This window comes from Mchenga conophoros, linkage group LG7, assembly GCF_057382185.1.
Source record: "Mchenga conophoros isolate Kocher_MC1m ecotype Shallow Benthic linkage group LG7, M_conophoros_male_GT1.1, whole genome shotgun sequence".
NCBI lineage: Eukaryota > Metazoa > Chordata > Actinopteri > Cichliformes > Cichlidae > Mchenga > Mchenga conophoros.
In genome coordinates, this window is record NC_140532.1 from 66,050,386 (window position 1) to 66,069,978 (window position 19,593).

Genomic DNA, 19,593 nt, shown 5'->3' on the forward strand with positions numbered 1-19,593 from the left:
CACAGAAATCCCGCCACAGTGACATAAACGTCGATGCGCTCCTGGTGCGTTACTCACCCCGGCCTGCTGCACACTGATGTAGACCAGAAGAGAAGCTAGCTCCAAGTCTTCACTGTAGCCGTTCTTCAGAGGGACAGAGCGGTAACCTGTGGAAGCAAACCCAAAACAGTTCATTTCCTTCATTTATTCACATCACCTTGATTTGTGTTATAACCTGATTCATTCGTGTTCATTTCGACTTTTAAAATCACTTTTAAAAATTACATTTTTTTTAATCTTAAGCAGTAACGATGGACCTAGTTTAGTTTTTACAGAAATACAAAAAAACCGTTGTTTTCAACGTGACTGTGTGAGTTGTGTTCCCTCTAAACTTAAAAAGTCTTAAAATGAGTCACAACCTAATTTCACTTCCAAATGAGGTCACTTCAGTGTGTGGTGTCAGTCTTTTGTGGAATTTCAAAATACTAAAGCCTGCTAAAATTAGATATTAAAGCTGCGTCACACTCAGAGTGGAAACTCCCCGATTACCAAGAATCTAAAAGTTTACATTAAAGTTTGGCCAGGATACAAGAGACATGAGCTAGCCACTGTCTAACATTACTTAAATATCAAATGATTCAGGATTGTTTCACCTCTTTCATTATTTATAATTTGAGACGTGGAGTGTCTCTTCTTATTAAAATATGAGCCCCATACAAAAAGTTAATACAGCAAAAGCGAGCACACCTGTGAGAAAACTGGTGAACGAGGAAATTAACTTGAGCTCCACATGATATAGTTTTCAGGTGAAAGTATTCTTAGTGTGCATTAAATCTTGCTTCTAAGTAACATTCAGTTCATGCAATAATGATAACGAGCACTACCTGAGAGTGACGGTAACAGAAGCTGCGTGTATGAATTCCCACCTGAGCGAAGGCCTTTCACAGGAAACGTGGCCTGAGCTAGAAAGTTGGGGTCTGAGAACATGTCCTCCTCGTTGACGATGAAGCGCAGGAAGGTGAGTTCAGGCTCATACACACTCAAGATTATGCGCTCTGAGCCTTTCCACACTGGGTTCAGACCATTGTCACCTGCAGGGGGCAGAAACGTGCAAAGCTTTAACCTGTGAAGCCTCAAGTCCCCATTAAATTAAAAGTCCCCAGAACCTCAAGCTGAAAAGAATAAAAGTTCCCGCAGAATTGCAGCTAAGGCCGAAGCTGCTCGAGCTCTGACTATTTTAAGGTTTTTCATTATTATTATTATATTTTGTGATGGACGACTTCTCCCGGGTCGTCCCGCCTTTTGCCCTGTGAGAGGTGGGACAGGCTCCAGCCCCCCACGTCCCACAATTTTTCCACTGTGAGATCGAAAGCCCCACAAAGACGAGGCAAATCTCAGTGTTGATATAGATACACAACAAACACAACCTTATTACAATTTTACCATCGATCTTCTTTCAAATCTCTAATTCCTGCAGAAAGCGTTGAAACAACGAACACAAGCTACATTTTTAATAGTTAGAGAAAAACTAGATGAAACAGAGGAAAATAGAAAGGTTGCTGGAGAATCTCCTTACGATAGACGATGGTCTTGTACTTCTCCTCTGTGTGCCCGCACAGCTCGATCTCCACAAATGGACTGGCGATGCTGCGGCCTGGCTTCGGAAGGTGCCTGGCACCAATCACCTGCAAGGGACGAACACAACTGCTCTTATTCTCTGCACACAATCAGGCCCAAAGTGCATTTTTGTACATAAGTGGACCCTGAACGTGACTCATAATCATGACAGAGGCACAGAGAGTGTGTGTGCGTGTGGCGGCACACCTTGACCACAATTTTGTATTTGACTTCCTTCTTGTCCTGATGAGGGTCGTAGCTATCCATACGCATGAACTCCGGCTGCAGCACGTAGCCCGTTTGTCCGTTCAGACTGAAGAGGGCGTTGTTCAGCTGCATGTATTTATCTGGGTGGACACAAGAACCTGAATAACTTCACAGTGTCACTTCTCCTTCAGGCAAATCCTGATAATTTTCTAACAGGTAGACTCGATAGTGTAACCTGTGTTATTTTTTCAGCTGGAGTAGACAGATATCCCCCAAAGACATGACAGACAACATAAAGAGGGCAGTTTGAGTTTAGCTTTAGTGCAGAGTGATGCACTGGCAACCCATCAGCATATCTTTAAATATCAGGACATAATAAAATGACCTGGTCCTCAGTAGGCCTTAAAATGAGGTAAATGTAACTTTAAATGAATCCCAACACGTGACACGTTGCACTGTGCCATTATTTATTGAACAAAAACTAAGACAAGGTGCTGACGTAACGTGTGAAAAACGTTGAACTCCTTGAACGCCTTTCATGTATTCTGGAGTCAGATGTGAGCCCATCAGTCCCACAGCCCGACTGAGATGCTGTGGACAAACGAACTGAAGCAACACTGTAATGAAGAGCAGGCCAACATGTTTGTTAACCTCACACAGAGAACAGGTATTTGAAAGACTGCACAGGCTACAGAACCATGGGGTGGACGCACTGCTTCTGCATGTTGGTTTAGCCCTAGTTAACTAAATAATGACACAGCGTCAGGTGTTGTTGTTCATCTCAGCTCATACGAACCCAAATGTACGACCTGCTAAAGACTAGATTTTTTTTTACTTTGTCCTGACACTTAAATTCTTAGTAATGTACAGATAGTGTATTTTCTCTTTACCGTGACTGTAACTAAGCTCAAAAGACAAAGACATAGTGTCTCTAAACACATAATATATGGGTTTATAAAGCTATTCATAGCCAAAATACTACATATAAGTGGAGTAATATACTGAAATAAGCTTTCAGATACTACAAATAGAAGATTTCTTGTATTAATGGGATGTTAAAACCCGGGAGAGCAGCCAAATGGCTTTTAGCTAGGCTTTAGCTTCAGCCAAGTGGAAGCTAAATTGGCTAGTCATTCATATGTAAATTGGGTTGTTACCTGGGAATTCTGGAGGGAGGGGAGTGGGGGTGTGTGATTGAGGGCGTGGGGGAGCTGCTAAAAGCTGTGCACTTCCTTTTGTGTTTCATCTTGATGCATTCTCAATCATCCAGGGAAATAAATCCCCAAAAGTCACCAACTTGGAGTGTTTCAGTTTGCCGTCTTAGGGAGAAATCAACACACATGGGTGTATGTCCTTTGTTGCTGAGATTTATTGATAAAAACAGTACAAAAAACCAACCATTTGTACACATATTTACAAATAATAATAAAAAGTGAGTGAGTACATTTCAACATTATACCAGTGGTCTGATTGATGCCACAATGGAGCAAATCGAGCAAAGACTGATAAGTTCGCTGCAATTTCCAGTGTGTGGGGATCATTGGTCACCAACTGCATCACGTGCTACAACCCTGGTCTACATATCACCGTTGATGAACAGCTTTTCCCATCAAAGAATTTTCCCTGCAGAATATTGCAAGTAAACCGGACAAGTTTGGGATCAAGTTTTGGGTGGCCTGCGACCTAAAATCCAAGTACATTTGCAATGTCTTCCCATATCTTGGCAAGGACCCCAATCGTCCCACTGGGGAGAGACTTTCTGAAAATGTAGTAATGAGGCTGATGGAACCATTCCTAGACAAGGGCAGAAATGTTACCACGGACAATTTCTTCACATCGCTTTCACTTGCGCAAAAACTTCTTGGACGGAAAACCACCATCCTCGGCACAGTCAACAGGATTCGCAGGGAAATTCCTCAATCCACTAGACAGACAGATCGCAATGAATTCACCACTCAGGTATGTTGCAGGTCTTTTGTGGTTCTATGTTTATGTGTTTCATTGTGTGTAGATGAAACACAAAAGGAAGTGCACAGCTTTTAGCAGCTCCCCCACGCCCTCAATCACACACCCCCACTCCCCTCCCTCCAGAATTCCCAGATAACGACCTAATTTACATATGAATGACTAGCCAATTTAGCTTCCACTTGGCTGAAGCTAAAGCCTAGCTAAAAGCCTACCAGCCATTTGGCTGCTCTCGGGTTTTATAGGTAGAAAGGTAGAAGCCTGGGGGATGCTAGTGTTAAATCCTCTATTATTTCCCATTTTCACACTTTTATTTCCTCAGACTTATTTATTTCTGCATTTTCATGTCCTTTCAATGTGCCGATCCTCGTGTTGCTCAACCTACAGGCGGAGGTTTATTCTAAATTTATAATTATATTCTGTCACAAATATTTTAGCGTGTTTTTGTACTTTGCTTCACTTGAATGTTTTCTTGTCATAAGAAGATAAATATAAAGCCCTCAAAACTGTCTCCTTTGTCCTCCGCTGTGTGATAAATGAGCACTGCTGTACCTGCTGTTTGGAAGTTGAGAGCCACCATGTGACAGCCGAGGGCCCACATCGGGTAAGGGTCGTAGTTTGAGGACTCGACGCGCTGGCCTTTCGGGTAGATACGACTCAGAGCTTTGCGGTTGTACTGCAGGAAGTCTTTGGTGCGGCTCTTCCCTGGAAGCTTGTTCTCCACGAAGGAGCGGACCTCCTTGTAGCTGTAACTGTCTGCAGAGCAGGAGAGAGGGGAGGAGTTCAGTGGTTCAGCCACCTCACCTTCGCTGCTTGCTAAGAGAGGGAGCTGACATTTAGTTAAAGTGAGCTAAACAAATTAACTGGATTTATTTCAGAGGGATGGTTGTTTGGGGACTAGACTGTGAAAGGATGCATGTCTAAACTGCATCTAAACCCCACCCTCTCACACATTTTCACTCAGACAGTCAGAAATATTATAATTCTGATCATTTATCAGCACAAATCCATATTTTTAGATCTTTGTATAAAAACAAAGCTGACAGTTGTGAGACTTTATCAGAGGTGGAAGCATCACAGCAGACGCTTTTCTGTGGAAGTAACTGAGAATAAAACAAAAACATGAAGCAGATTTTCCTGTTCTGGCTTTTTATAGCAGATAACCTTAAATATTCTGCAGTAGATCAAAAACAGAAGAAAACCATGAATCAACATATGAACATTACCTGATGCTGCTGAAGTGAAGCAGAGCAAAGTTACAGAGGTTTTATTAGAGACACGGCTGAGAGCAGTTTGGCATCATTTGTAAAAGTTTACATTTCTGGTCTTGAAGTACACAGAGACAGAAAGAGCTGCACAGGAAGTGTGATTTTATCGTGGTGGAAGCAAAAGTGCCAAAGTAAGAAGGACTAAATGATGTTGTTTATCAAACGAGAAGCATAGTTTTGATCTTCTTTTGCTGCTGGTTCAGTCAATTTTGATCAGAGAGTGACAAAAACCGCAACTGCACACTTTGTGTTTGCACAGTCTCAAGAACATCGGGCGAGTTAGTCCGCTGCCATATAAAAACTGTAATGGCCCTCGATTACTTGTCGATGTGCAATGCTGCTGAATAAGAGGAGCCAGAGAGCTGTCTCAGGCTGCTGTGTTATAATTCACTGTTCGGTGACTTTATTGATCCATTAAAGGTTTTAACTTAACCCAAAACACAGCAGCAAACATTTTCTCTCACTATTGATGTTGATCGGCTCCATAGGAATAAAATTTAACTGAATTTATCTGAACTGGATGTCATGCTCAACAAAAATGAGCAACAAGCACAGAACATTGAAGCTGGTCCATCAGATACAAATCCTGCTCACAGCAGCACATCTTACTGTTTTCCTTTCAGTAACCACACTCCACATGATAAGTGGTGGTCATCAAACGATGATTGTGGGTTTTGGGGCTCTAACCATGAGTGGCCGTGGCGTTGTTTCATGTGACTGTGCCCACTTCAAATCGGTCTTTTCCTGTTTTTGAAAGTAACACATTTAAAAATGAACCTAAATAGTATCAAATAAATGCTACACACAAGCTTCTTGTAAAACGAGTTTCAGGTACAACGCGATTAAATAAAGGTTTATAGACGCTTTCAGATTTAACCGCGTTTTTTCCCTTCAGATGCTTATTTGGTTTAGAAGCTGATATTGCAGATCTGTTATTTGGAAATGTCACCGAGTCATTCTGAACCTACAGAAATCAATTGTGGTGCGAATGTAGTTTTAGCATCTATTTCCAGATTGAGACAGTGCATCACAGGAAACCGTCTGTCTTTAGATCTTTCCTCTTGGTCACATCCTGTTTGTACAACTTAAACCCCCGCGAGCCATCATTTTAGGGATTCCTACCTATAAAACCCGGAGAGCAGTCAAATGGTGGAAGTGGAAGCTAAATTGGCTAGTCATTCATATGTATATTAGGCTGTTAAGTAGGAATTCTGGAGGGAGGGGAGTGGGGGTGGGGGAGTAGAGTGTTTCAGTTTGCCATCTTGGGGAGAAATCAACACACATGGGTGTATGTCCTTTGTTGCTGACATTTATTGATAAAAACAGTACAAAAAACCAACCATTTGTACACATATTTACAAATAATAATAAAAAGTGAGTGAGTACAATTCAACATTTTCAGCAATCACTCACAATCCTGGCACTGCCATGGTATCTGTAGTCTGCATTTACCACATGTGTATCTTTTGCAGTGAACACATCGCACAGTGGCCTGATTTTTCTTGCATTTGTGTTTGACCTGACACGTGGCTCTTTTTCCAGGGTTAGGTGTGGAGGGTTCTGCCCGAAGCAACTGATCTTTTCTTGCCTTCTTCGCAGCTACATGAGAGTGAGCCAACTCTGTTGCAAGCGCCACCAGGAAGTCCACCCGTCTTTCCTTCGTCCCGGTGCATGCTTGATACAGCACATGTGCATTCAGTGCTGCCATGTCAATCATGTTATAAAACACGGCGACTGGCCAGCGCCGTGTTCATTTGCGGACAGTGTACTCCCGAACCATCTGGTCCATCACATCCACGCCACACTTTGTTTTGTTGTAAAGGGTGACAGTGTTTGGCTTCCTTTTGGTGGTGTTATCAGTCTGAACCACGCCGTGCATGCTGCTAAGAATATAGACTGTCTTCTTCCGTTTGGCCGCATACGCCGTCAGCGTGGCAGCAGAGGTTGAAAACACCTAAGAAATAAGATAAATTGTTATTTCCATAGCCCTTTTACACACAATGAAACACATAAACATAGAACCACAAAAGACCTGCAACATACCTGAGTGGTGAATTCATTGCGATCTGTCTGTCTAGTGGATTGAGAAATTTCCCTGCGAATCCTGTTGACTGTGCCGAGGATGGTGGTTTTCCGTCCAAGAAGTTTTTGCGCAAGTGAAAGCGATGTGAAGAAATTGTCCGTGGTAACATTTCTGCCCTTGTCTAGGAATAGTTCCATCAGCCTCATTACTACATTTTCAGAAAGTCTCTCCCCAGTGGGACGATTGGGGTCCTTGCCAAGATATGGGAAGACATTGCAAATGTACTTGGATTTTAGGTCGCAAGCCACCCAAAACTTGATCCCAAACTTGTCAGGTTTACTTGCAATATACTGCAGGAAACAGCACCGAGTCTTTGATGGACCTAAAATCCAAGTACATTTGCAATGTCTTCCCATATCTTGGCAAGGACCCCAGTCGTCCCACTGGGGAGAGACTTTCTGAAGATGTAGTGATGAGGCTGATGGAACCATTCCTAGACAAGGGCAGAAATGTTACCACGGACAATTTCTTCACATCGCTTTCACTTGCGCAAAAACTTCTTGGACGGAAAACCACCATCCTCGGCACAGTCAACAGGATTCGCAGGGAAATTTCTCAATCCACTAGACAGACAGATCGCAATGTATTCACCACTCAGGTATGTTGCAGGTCTTTTGTGGTTCTATGTTTATGTGTTTCATTGTGTGTAAAAGGGCTATGAAAATAACAATTTATCTTATTTCTTAGGTGTTTTCAACCTCTGCTGCCACGCTGACGGCGTATGTGGCCAAACGGAAGAAGACAGTCTATATTCTTAGCAGCATGCACGGCGTGGTTCAGACTGATAACACTACCAAAAGGAAGCCAAACACTGTCACCCTTTACAACAAAACAAAGTGTGGCGTGGATGTGATGGACCAGATGGTTCGGGAGTACACTGTCCGCAAAGGAACACGGCGCTGGCCAGTCGCCGTGTTTTATAACATGATTGACATGGCAGCACTGAATGCACATGTGCTGTATCAAGCATGCACCGGGACGAAGGAAAGACGGGTGGACTTCCTGGTGGCGCTTGCAACAGAGTTGGCTCACTCTCATGTAGCTGCGAAGAAGGCAAGAAAAGATCAGTTGCTTCGGGCAGAACCCTCCACACCGAGCCCTGGAAAAAGAGCCACGTGTCAGGTCAAACACAGATGCAAGAAAAATCAGGCCACTGTGCGATGTGTTCGCTGCAAAAGATACACATGTGGTAAATGCAGACTACAGATACCATGGCAGTGCCAGGATTGTGAGTGATTGCTGAAAATGTTGAATTATTTGTAAATATGTGTACAAATGGTTGGTTTTTTGTACTGTTTTTATCAATAAATGTCAGCAACAAAGGACATACACCCATGTGTGTTGATTTCTCCCCAAGATGGCAAACTGAAACACTCCACTCCCCCACCCCCACTCCCCTCCCTCCAGAATTCCTACTTAACAGCCTAATATACATATGAATGACTAGCCAATTTAGCTTCCACTTCCACCATTTGACTGCTCTCCGGGTTTTATAGGTAGAAAGGTAGAAGCCTGGGGATGCTAGTGATAAAGGTTTATAGACGCTTTCAGATTTAACCGCGTTTTTTCCCTTCAGATGCTTATTTGGTTTAGAAGCTGATATTGCAGATCTGTTATTTGGAAATGTCACCGAGTCATTCTGAACCTACAGAAATCAATTGTGGTGCGAATGTAGTTTTAGCATCTATTTCCAGATTGAGACAGTGCATCACAGGAAACCGTCTGTCTTTAGATCTTTCCTCTTGGTCACATCCTGTTTGTACAACAACCTGTGGCTGAACACGACGAGTTTCCTCAGCTCAAATAATTCCTCGGCTAGAAGGACTCATTTAAATCAATGTTAGAAACTGTGTAGTTACAGGAGTCACGGACGTGCATTTCAGGATGGGACCAGCTCTTGAGTAAAAGCATCTAAACGCTTTTGTGACTGCAATTATATTTTTAAAATTGTGTCATTGAAAGGAAGTTTAGACGCCAACTAACATAAAAAATAACATCTAAAAGTCAGAAATGAAGAAGAAGGTATCTGCTTATTCATTGAGACACCACAGAGACTGCACCTATAAAAGGTAAAAATGATACCTGATTGAAATTTGGCAGCTGGCCCCGTAAAGGTCACCTCCCTCTGTTTGCCGTGTGTGGCCTACATAACAGGCCCAGCACACCAAACACAGTAACCCCGATTAGCAGCGGTCAGGCACTTTTACAGTTATGAGCACCCTGTGGCACACCAAAGTCAATCAGTGACATTTACTAAACAGATGAGTTATCAATAAATCCACCGATCAGGACAATGTTGTTGCAAGCTAGACAGTTTGTCATTGCCGGCTTTAAACATGCTTTTTTAATCCTGCAAGGCTGGGTGTGAGTATTTGTGGTTTTATTTTACACTTTGTACAATAACTACGTTGCTTTTATAACTGGAGGTCTGGAGAAAAGCGATTCAAACACAAAGCTTGAATTCATCTTACTGTGACATGGAGTTACAAAGGTAACACCGCATTCACCAATGATTTCGATTCTTAACCTCAGATTAAATAAGTGAGGCAAGGTTTCATTTTAAAGCAGCGTGCAAAAGCTTCAAGCGCAGCCTGTCTGCATTAGACATGTGAGTTGACACGTATTTACCAAAGCGGTCCTTCTCTTTGCTGCGTGGCTGACAGTAGACCACCACCTCCGACATCTCCGTGGCGACCACTGCCTTCTTCTCCACTTCCACCTGTTGTTTCATCTGATATCGAACAGAAAAACAAGTCACTTCCTGTTTGCACTGTAATGTGGACAGACCACCTATGAATATAGACGCCGATGTGGTTTTGCATCTTGCACTTTGCTTCGGTCAATACACAACCTTCCCGTAAGCTCACACAGATGATGCTCTTTTACATCATTTCTTTGCAGTTATAGTTTCTTCAGTTATTAGTTTTTACATTAATTTTGTATATTTTTAAATGATTTCAAATTACAACAACATTTGTCTTAAATTGCCCTACATCGTATCTGTGGTATCAGATAAGATACCACATGATCCTCTGTGAGCAAGCACTTTGTGACGGTGGGAAAGAAGAACTCTCTTTTAACAGGAAGAGAGCACCAGTAGAACCAGCCCCACTGACTGAACGGAGCATTTTGTGTCTCACTGTAGCAGTTTTTGTCGTTGTAGTTGTTAGTAAGTAACTTTGTATTCACTTGTAGTCACTTTGTATCTCGTTTAAAGTCACATTCACACAAGCCTAGAGAACATTGGTTGACACCCCAGTTGCTAGGGACGGGTTGGTTGCAAAGATGCATACACTGCTGCACCAAAGACCTGCTTGTGATTGCTTTGGTCGCGGGCAGATTCCTCCCATCACCAGTGAGATTTGCATTGGTTGGTTTCAGCATTAAAGGCAGAACTTTGGATGCAAACGTTCTGTTTTGTGCTGCAGTTTTTCCAGTTTCACTAACGCTTGGTGGTTAGTTTCCAACTGTTTGCATACAAGTTGATGTCTTCCATGCAATCTACAGGCAACCATGGCAATCAGCAGGTGACCAAAGTCTGTGGTTGCTGCTGGTTTTGCTGCAACCTCCAGCAATCGCATCCCAACAGGTTTTATGATGCGGGCTCTGCTTCCACAGAAGCATATCGCACTCACCTGTTGATCCTTGCTGTACTGCTGGTTCGCCGTTCTCTGAATAATGTCCCATGCCACCTTGTACCATTCAAACAGCTCTTCCAGAGAACCTGCAGTCAAGTCAAACTGCAGACTGTCTTCATCCTGGTCCTGCAAGGTCACTGCGTGGGGCTTCCCGTATTTACCATTCTTCACTACAAAAAGGAAGACAGAGAGGCCCAGTGATGTTTGACTCCCAAACTTTGTGCAAACTTTGAGGAATCAGGATTTAGTCGACGTGTATACAAACCCTAACGCAGTAATGACACATTTAGTCCAAACTGAGTTAAAGCCACAGAAAAATGCTCAGGACTGAACTAAACTGGACGACGCTGCTGTGTAATGTATATTAACTGTGCTTTTCCATTGTGACTGTGTGACACACCAAGATAACGAGTACTCACAGTTTTGAATGTTGCATTTGGAGATGTCCACGACGCCCTGACATAGTTCACCTAGTGGGTTATCTTCCATTTCCTGTTTTAGCAGACATCACAAATAGAGGTCGTTTTCAGTCACTTTCCACACAGATACAGTACAGTTGAACTCTGACCTGACTTCTAATCTTTACCTGCACTCTGATGACAGGTTCGGTGTTGCTGGACACTGGCTCCACGTAGTTAGCAGGAAAGAATAACTGTAACTTGCCACCGTGGTCTCCTCTGCACCTGTAATGAGCAGAATGAGTCACTTCAGTTCAATTTAGTTTGATTTATATTGCACCAACTCACAACAACAGTCGCCTCAAGGTGCTTTATACTGTGAGGCAAAGAGCTTACAAAACCAGACGACCCCCCTATGAGCAAGCACTTTGGTGACCGTGGGAAGGGGAAAAAATCCCTTTTAACAGGAAGAAACCTCCAGCAGACTGAACAAGAAACACTCAGTGCATCACTCAGTGCTGTGCAGCGCAGCAAAGGGAGGATTGAGGGTCACCAGAGCCACAAGTAAGCCCGCAGTGTGAGAGGGAAGTGCTCTAATGGAGTGATACGGTACGACGAAGTCTTTAAGATAAGACGGGGCCTGAATATTCAAGACCTTGTATGTGATGAGAAGGATCTTACGTCACTCTGAGACAGGATGGTTCTAATTTTAGAGATACTGTGCAAGTGGAAGAAAGCAGTCCTACATATTTGTTTAATATGTGCAGTCTTAGAACATTGTGCTCTGTTAAGACAATAAGGTGCTAAGATCTTTAAAATATGATGGGCCCTGATCTTTCAAGCCTTTGTTTGTCAGGAGAAGAATTTTAAGTTCTGCATTCAACAGGGAACCAGTGAAGAAAAGCCAATATAGAAAATATATGGGCTCTATTTTTAGTCCCTGTCAGTATTTTGGAGCAACTAAAGGCTTTTCTGACAACCTTCAAAACAACATGAGAATAAAGGAATTACAGCAGTCCATGTAGCTCATGTCTGACACATAACTTCTGCGAGTGAGGAAGACTCATGAACGCATTGGAATCTGTCAGCTAAACACTATTCAAGCCAGCACAATACATTTTGATGATGTCTTCTACACTGTGTAATAATCAGTCAGCAGCATCAAATGCTGCACCGAGGACTCAGATCTAACAATAGAAGCACACAGACAAGTCCACTGTCAGAGGCCAGCAGAAGGAGATCGTTACTTAAAGATTGGTCTCTAATTACGAGACAGCTGCACCAAGAAATGGCTTTCTAATTATTTTATTACATCCACCCTGAAAGTCCGTTTGTATGTAGTCTGTTAATAAAGTCAAACTAATCAAATTTAAAAGCACTAACGGTAAGACGTGGAGTCTAACAGACTCAGAGTTCATTATTAAAGTTAGTTTAGAGCTCAGTAGGAGAGAAAGAGTCTAAATAATAAAGTTGCTGTCCTTAATGATACTTCTGTGTAAGTTGATGTGAAAAGTCCCGTGTTTGCAATTAGCCATGTTTATGTAAGGGTTACTGAGGGTTTGAAGTAACTGTTAGAATCATTTCATTGGTAAATTCAATCAAAAAAAACAACCCCCCACCCCCCACACACACACACTATGAGATAAAGGAGAACAACAGCCTGATACCTGCAGGCCTGACAACAGGAGATGTGTCACTGCTGTAACACCTGTAACATTCAGCAGTTTCCTCATTGCTCTGACACACACAACAAAACTATTGACCACACTACACACTAACTACACACTAACTACACAAGATTTGCGCTAAACGTCGCAAATCTCTCACGTCTCAAACACGCCGTCACTCCTAAAACTTCCCCCTCCCTAAACATCTAAATGCCATGTTGCCATATCATTTTTTGATTGGTCGACATGGTACATTTTTCCACCAATAGGAAAGGGCAGGGGGAGGGGTTTGGTGTTGTTTTTGCTCTCACGCTTTCGAGCGTTTTCCTTATAAAACGCCGTTTTTACCGTTTCTTCCCGCAGTAAATATAACCAACGACAGTATTCACGAAGAAAACCAAACATATACGAATGTGAATCGCATCATTGGCTGTGGGATAAGGCGGCATCGTTCTAATCCCATACGGGAGCAGCCAGTCACTCACTGACTAACACTGCAAAACAGAATTGTTAAAGTTTTAATTTTAATTTCAATTCAGGTCAGATTATTTTTGTGCGCAACACAGATTTTGTGCGCAGAGACCGTGCCAGCAGTGCACAATTGTGCACGCGCGCAGCTTAGGGGGAACATTGGTAAATACCACAAATAGACCAAATGCGCTACAATGAGACACAAAACATCTAAAACAGACACAACAAGAAAAAAAGCACAAAAAGACAGAAATAAGAAGACACCAAGATGCCCAAAGAAATACACAAACTAGCTAAAAATCAACACAAAGTTGTTACATTAAGATACATCAGCAAAGACAAAAAGCCACTTCATGTCACTTCTAATTGGAGTCCGATCTCTACTGTTGAGGGCGGAGGGCCTTCTCCACATCTGTGTCACTAAATCAGTCCGTGGCCATGCCAACCACGTACATGCAAAGACACAAACTTGCGTGTGGACTCACCATCCATCAGCCTCTTTGGACACGTTGTGTATCAAAGCTCCTTGTTGAAAGCTCAGCTCATCTGGCCTCCTCGCCTGGTAGCTGTATAATGCCTTGACAGTATTTTTAGGCTAAAGGAGACAAACACATAGAATTGAGAACGTTAAAGGAACGATAATCAAAGAATACTCGACAACACACCACATGACCAAATCTGACTGCATACACACCAGCGAGGGCTCGATCTCATTGGGCTCCACATACGTCTTCACATCATATAAAGAGGCACAGTTCTTCTCCTGTGAAACACAGCGCACTGTTAGGAGGATATCATGACCTGACGCTGACCTGAAATGTTCTGTAGTAAACTGTACAGTAAATGTTCTGAGTTTAAAATGATAAACCTTCCTCAGACTGATCACCATGTATTTTGACACTGAGGAATTTACTGGCTTTGCCACAAACTTTCCTAATTTACAGTCAGAGACGAGCAGGAACTCTACAACTAACATGGCAGTAAATACAATAAGTGATCAAATACTGATTTTTGTTTCTCCTTTTATTTGTGTGTGTTTTGTTTTTTTTAGAAAATTCTATGGTAGCTCAGAGAGGACAAGCACAGTCTCCGGAGTCGCACGCAGTGAGGATGTAACACTGCAGACAAAGATGCAAGGTAATGAGTGTTTTAATCACACGATTCATAAAATACTGCAGAGACATGTTTGCTAACAGCCATTTACTCTTAGCTTGTCACGTCCGCAGCTGTTCCGTTGCATTATTGCAAAAACCAAAAACAGTGAGTTTCCTTGAGTTTTCTAGCTGTTAGTGTGTTTGAACTCTTGGGGCTACCATAATGACCTGTTTCTCAAGCGCAAATGATTCACTAGTTTCCACAAACTTATTGCAACAGTGGCAGAATCTCTTGAAACTCACTGTGCTGAAGCGGTCGACCAGCTCGGGCGTGACCGGGTAACGTAGCTTAATCTTGCGATACAGCGGTTTCTTCCTAAAGTAGTTGACCAGCTCCACGAGGCTCTCGAACTCCGTAGTGGTGCCCAGCAGATACATGTTGCCCTCCTTCTGGATGCGGCAGTGTTTCACCTTACCGTCACCTCTGAATGACAGAAGTTGATAACAAATAGTTATGTTTGCAGTACTAAACCCGTTATGCAGATGCTCACGGTGGCAGTGTGTTCTGGCTCTGTCACCCCGATCATCAGATTTAGGTTGGAAAACACACATTTTAGCCCAACTTTGTCACTAATGGATCAGTGTCTGAATTAATGGAAAGTTTTTATGGAGATTACAGTTACATAATGAGGGGTCATCAACTTTATTTCACCCTTTATGAAATGACACATTTCAGTGGAGACACATTTGTTGAATTTCCTTTGGCACGGTACCTGAATGTGATGGCAAAGGAGTCTGGTTCTCCTTCTCTCTGCCGGATGAGAAAGGCTCCATCTCTGGGAATCCTCATTAGGTAATCCTCTGCCTGACCTCTGCTCAGGTTACTGTAGAACCACCTGCTCCACACAAACACAAGGAGGGTTACACCCTTACACATTCACAACCACTAGCACTTTATATAGCCTCTGTAGAAATTATCCACATATCTCACTTATCTTAACTGCACTACTGTAAATGCTGTATAAATAATCATTCTGTACAATACGATCATTTTAATTCTACAACTGTTTATAACTTGCATAGTTCATATTTCTGTATAGTTTCATATTTAGATCCTGTTCATAGCCTGTACATACTTATAGTGATAGGAAATTGTTAATGTATCTATCTCATGGCTAAAGCACTTCTGGATGGATGCAAACTGCATTTCGTTGCCTGGACTTGTGACATGTGCAATGACAATAAAGTTGAATTCTATTCTATTTATGCGGCATGTCTGTTTATCGGATGATGGCTTGGCTTTGACAGAAACAGGAGTTTTCTTTCTTCCATGCTCTTAAAAAAAAGGCTGAAAGAAGTGAGAGGGCAGTGACTACCCGTCCGTGGGTGTGCATGTGTGAAAGTGTGAAAGTGAGAAACAGAAGCTATGCATATGTGTGTGGGACTGAATGTGAGATGTAAGCTTAGCTACAGTAACACAACTAAAACTGGACATCGATGTGGAGCCCTGCATCAAACAAGGGTTTGGTTTTTTATTATAAGCTGAGAAGTTGTGAATGATTAACTCGTTATTTCTCATCACACTGCAAAATGATTCAGCACCCTGTGATGTCTGTGATGCATTTTAGCACTGTGGAACAAACCCTTCTTGCAGATGTGAGTCGGGTTTTGGTACGGCATCGGTGAGGCGCAGCTCAAAGTCCTGGCAGCGCAGTGGGTTGTCTCTGTAGTGCTGGATCAGGGCGTACACGCTGGGAAAGTGCAGGTTTGCCGTCATGTAGAAGGAGGTGTGTCCGCCCTCTGTGACGGAGCGAATGCGACAGTGCTGCACCCTCCCGCTTCGCCTGAAACACGTGCAAACAAATGACCGAAATGATGACATCGACATCAAGCTTTCTTCTCCAGTGTAGCAGAAACATGAAGCTACCAAAGTGTTTACAGCTGACCTATTCAGCTTCTAACCCTAACTGAATTCAAATTGAATATATTCTAGTCCGAGTTTCCATTTGAGTTTAAACGTGTTTTCGGCCTTATTTTGATAGATGCAGTGAAGCCTGACAGGAGAGACATCCAACAAAGGGCTGAGGGTCGTATTGGAGCCCAGACCGGCTGCTTATCCCACCGAGCTGAACCGGCGCCCTCAGTTTGTATTTTCTGTTCAAAAGTGTAACGTTTGGATTACAGTTTTTATTTCGTTATTGTTCTACTGACTTTATTTCCTTATTAAATTACTGAGTCTGGTTTGTGTCTGGTTTCTGTTTACGTCGTGATTTTCTAGGAATGACTTCAGTCCGTTGTGTTTTTTGGTTCTTGTATTTGTAGTTATTTGTAGTTATCTCCTACGCGTTCCCTTTTCCATGTTCCTCCTCTAGAAGTTCATTCATGTTTCAGCGTTTCCTTGTTTCAGTTATGGCTATTGTTGGTTTCCTGTTGTCTCGTTGTCCTTAACAGTTTCATTTGTGTCTCCAAACTCCTGTGTTCAATCCCCACTACAGAGTGTGTGTGGGACGATCGTGGCTCAAGAGTTGGCAGTTCGTCTTGTAACCGGAAGGTTGCCGGTTCGAGCCCTGGCTCGGACAGTCTCAGTCGTTGTGTCCTTGGGCAAGACACTTCACCTAACGCCTACTGGTGATGGCCAGAGGGGCCGATGGCGCGATATGGCAGCCTCGCTTCTGTCAGGGCAGCTGTGGCTACAACTGTAGCTGCCTCCACCAGTGTGTGAATGAATAGTGGAATTGTACAGCGCTTTGAGGGTCTCGAAAAGCGCTATATAAATGCAATCCATTATTATTGTGTGTTTCCAGTCTTCCCCGTGGTCTCTGTTGGATGGTCTGTTTTCACTGCTGTGAGTTTTCCCTCATTATCCTCAAGCTGAGGAATTTTGTTGGAATTTCATTCCCTGGATGTTTCACCCTTTTGTTGGGTTTTTATAGACATTACCACCAGCTTTTCAACTACGCTCTCATTTTGTTCTTTCCTTTCCTCTCTGGTTTAAATTTAGGTGCAGCTTTAATGCAAACTGTGACACACCAGGAAGTAGACACTTTATTTTTACTCTTGGTTATGTATGATAGAGAGGATCTCTCCAGCATCATCTATCTAAGGCACACAGCTCTGGCTGTGAGCACAGAAGCCCCGCCCATTTGCTGTTCAAACCTTCCATTTGTGAAGCGCAGCCAATCAGCTAAAACTGCTTCTTTCACACAGAGGATGATTTCAGTGCCTTACATTAATGTCACATTACATTAAACTTTAAATTGAGGAAAGGTAGATTAAGTACAAGAATAAAAATAATAATAGATCCTTGTTGAACCACACAAATTGAACACAGCGTGAAGCTAAGCTCAGTTAGCTATCCTGGCAGCTGATATAGAGTGTGCCAGTTAAACTGCTTTAGCCTGCTAACAACTGCTGTTGCCTCTGCAAGCCGCTTTGAAACCCACCTCTGTGAAAGCGCATGGAAGGACAGGGATGTGTGATCTCACTGCTGGCAAACAAATTACTGCAGATAATCAACAATCCTATTTTAACTAAAGTGGGAAAATTTGAATTTTCTGTTTTTCATATTCCTTCATGTAAATGATGATTTTATTAGTGGAAATCATTTAGTGGGTAAGGTCATTAGTTATGTTGTATAAAGTCAATATTCCTATTCATCATTAATGAGCACAGAAACCTCGAGGAAGGTTGTTTAAGTGCAAAAACTACTGAACACAGATGCCTCCTATGAGCCCTAAACAGGAAGAAATTCTTCAGGCTTATTTTTATTGTGTATTTCAGTGTTTAGTTATTGTTGATTTACTGACTGTTTTATATAGTGCACATTTTTATATAATTTCTTAATATTTCTTAAAAATCCCACACAGCATCTGTGCTTTCCACCATGGAGTAGGAGATGTGATGGTCAAATAGTAGTATAGCACACACTACAAGACACATTCTCACAGCAGAGCAAACTTTACATTTTTCTGAGCCCCATTCTCAAATCTCTCGCCCTTCTCGTTTCCTATACTACATGACGCCAAGGTCCCACCCTTAGAAAGCGAACACAGAGGGGGAAGGACAAACAGAAATTAGTGCTGGTGTGTAAATCTGATGAAAAAAAACATGGGACACTGTACCAGAAGGAGAGCGTATAGTCTGTAACGAAGGTATCGCTCTGTCGGACCAAGAAGGTGCCGTCTCGTCCGCTGGTCTCTTTGCAGTAATCTTGGATCAGCCGCTCGGCCATCTGCCTGCCTTCCTTCATGCGACCGTGGAACCACGGCTCCGAGCAGTGAAGGTCCTGATACTGAAACGTCACAAAAACAAAAGTTCTATCAACACTTTTCTAAATTATTGTAAAAGTTCTGTTAATAACTTGGAGCTGAAGGAGTCAGGGTTAGGGCTCCAGCATTTCTCGCTAATGACGAGTGAAATTATCACAAGATGAATATTACAATAAACTCGAGCTTAGTCATCTATAATCATAAAATGCTATTTTTTATTACAAGAGTAACAAGAATCAAATGAATCAGGAGGAGCTGTTTTTCTGTTTTAAAACCATATACTTAGTACTTTCACTTTAGTATCGTTGTACTTTGGAAATAATAACTAATCTATTGAAATTTTAATATAAGACATCATTCAACATCCCCTTTTCGCTTCTTTACAGCTCATTGCACCACATGTCCAAAAAAGATGCATAAACCTGATATTTGAAGTTTGCTACTAAACTTTGGTTTTTACCTTCCTGGGATCCTCTTCCTCATCCTCGTACTCTTCTGCATAGTACAGCTTGTCGTCAGAGATCACACAGTAGTGCTTGTTCCAGCGCTGACAAAGAGAAATGAACATTTACATTTCCACCTTCCCATGCAAAACATGCCACTTGTTCAGGAAGCTTTTCAAAGAGCAACAGGGACACAAAGCGTCGGGCGCTGCTTTCGCTCAGTGAGGTCAATGAATTACAGAGAGATGACAAAAAATTGCAGACGCACATGAGCACCCAGCATAGCGCAGACACGAGTCCGTTTGTTACGCTACAGTACTAACGCAGCTGTTTAACACTATATTATCATAATAGAGGCAAAAAGCGGCAAGAACCGTCAGCCCTGAATCCAGAGAAATTCATTGGATTTGACTGGATTTAGCTACATTTAAATGACATAACTGAACACATTTAATCTCAGAACCTCAAACCTCTCTCATCAATGGCACACACTGA

At 42.5% G+C, this 19,593-nt stretch overlaps 1 protein-coding gene across 2 annotated transcripts in view; it reads right to left on the minus strand.

Annotated features, from left to right (window-relative positions):
* Positions 1-19,593, minus strand: part of plcg2 (phospholipase C, gamma 2) — a 48,626-nt gene that overhangs the window by 1,278 nt on the left and 27,755 nt on the right. For both annotated transcript variants that reach the window (XM_085280872.1, XM_085280873.1), the window contains exons 16-31: positions 19,116-19,202; positions 18,509-18,678; positions 16,031-16,231; positions 15,161-15,283; positions 14,691-14,871; positions 13,988-14,056; positions 13,779-13,888; positions 11,344-11,440; positions 11,177-11,249; positions 10,755-10,927; positions 9,748-9,850; positions 4,321-4,524; positions 1,804-1,943; positions 1,556-1,664; positions 906-1,070; positions 58-146 (exon numbers count right to left, since the gene is read on the minus strand). In XM_085280872.1, the coding sequence (XP_085136998.1) occupies positions 58-146; positions 906-1,070; positions 1,556-1,664; positions 1,804-1,943; positions 4,321-4,524; positions 9,748-9,850; positions 10,755-10,927; positions 11,177-11,249; positions 11,344-11,440; positions 13,779-13,888; positions 13,988-14,056; positions 14,691-14,871; positions 15,161-15,283; positions 16,031-16,231; positions 18,509-18,678; positions 19,116-19,202 (2,094 nt within the window). The remainder of the gene's footprint in view (positions 1-57; positions 147-905; positions 1,071-1,555; positions 1,665-1,803; positions 1,944-4,320; positions 4,525-9,747; positions 9,851-10,754; positions 10,928-11,176; positions 11,250-11,343; positions 11,441-13,778; positions 13,889-13,987; positions 14,057-14,690; positions 14,872-15,160; positions 15,284-16,030; positions 16,232-18,508; positions 18,679-19,115; positions 19,203-19,593) is intronic.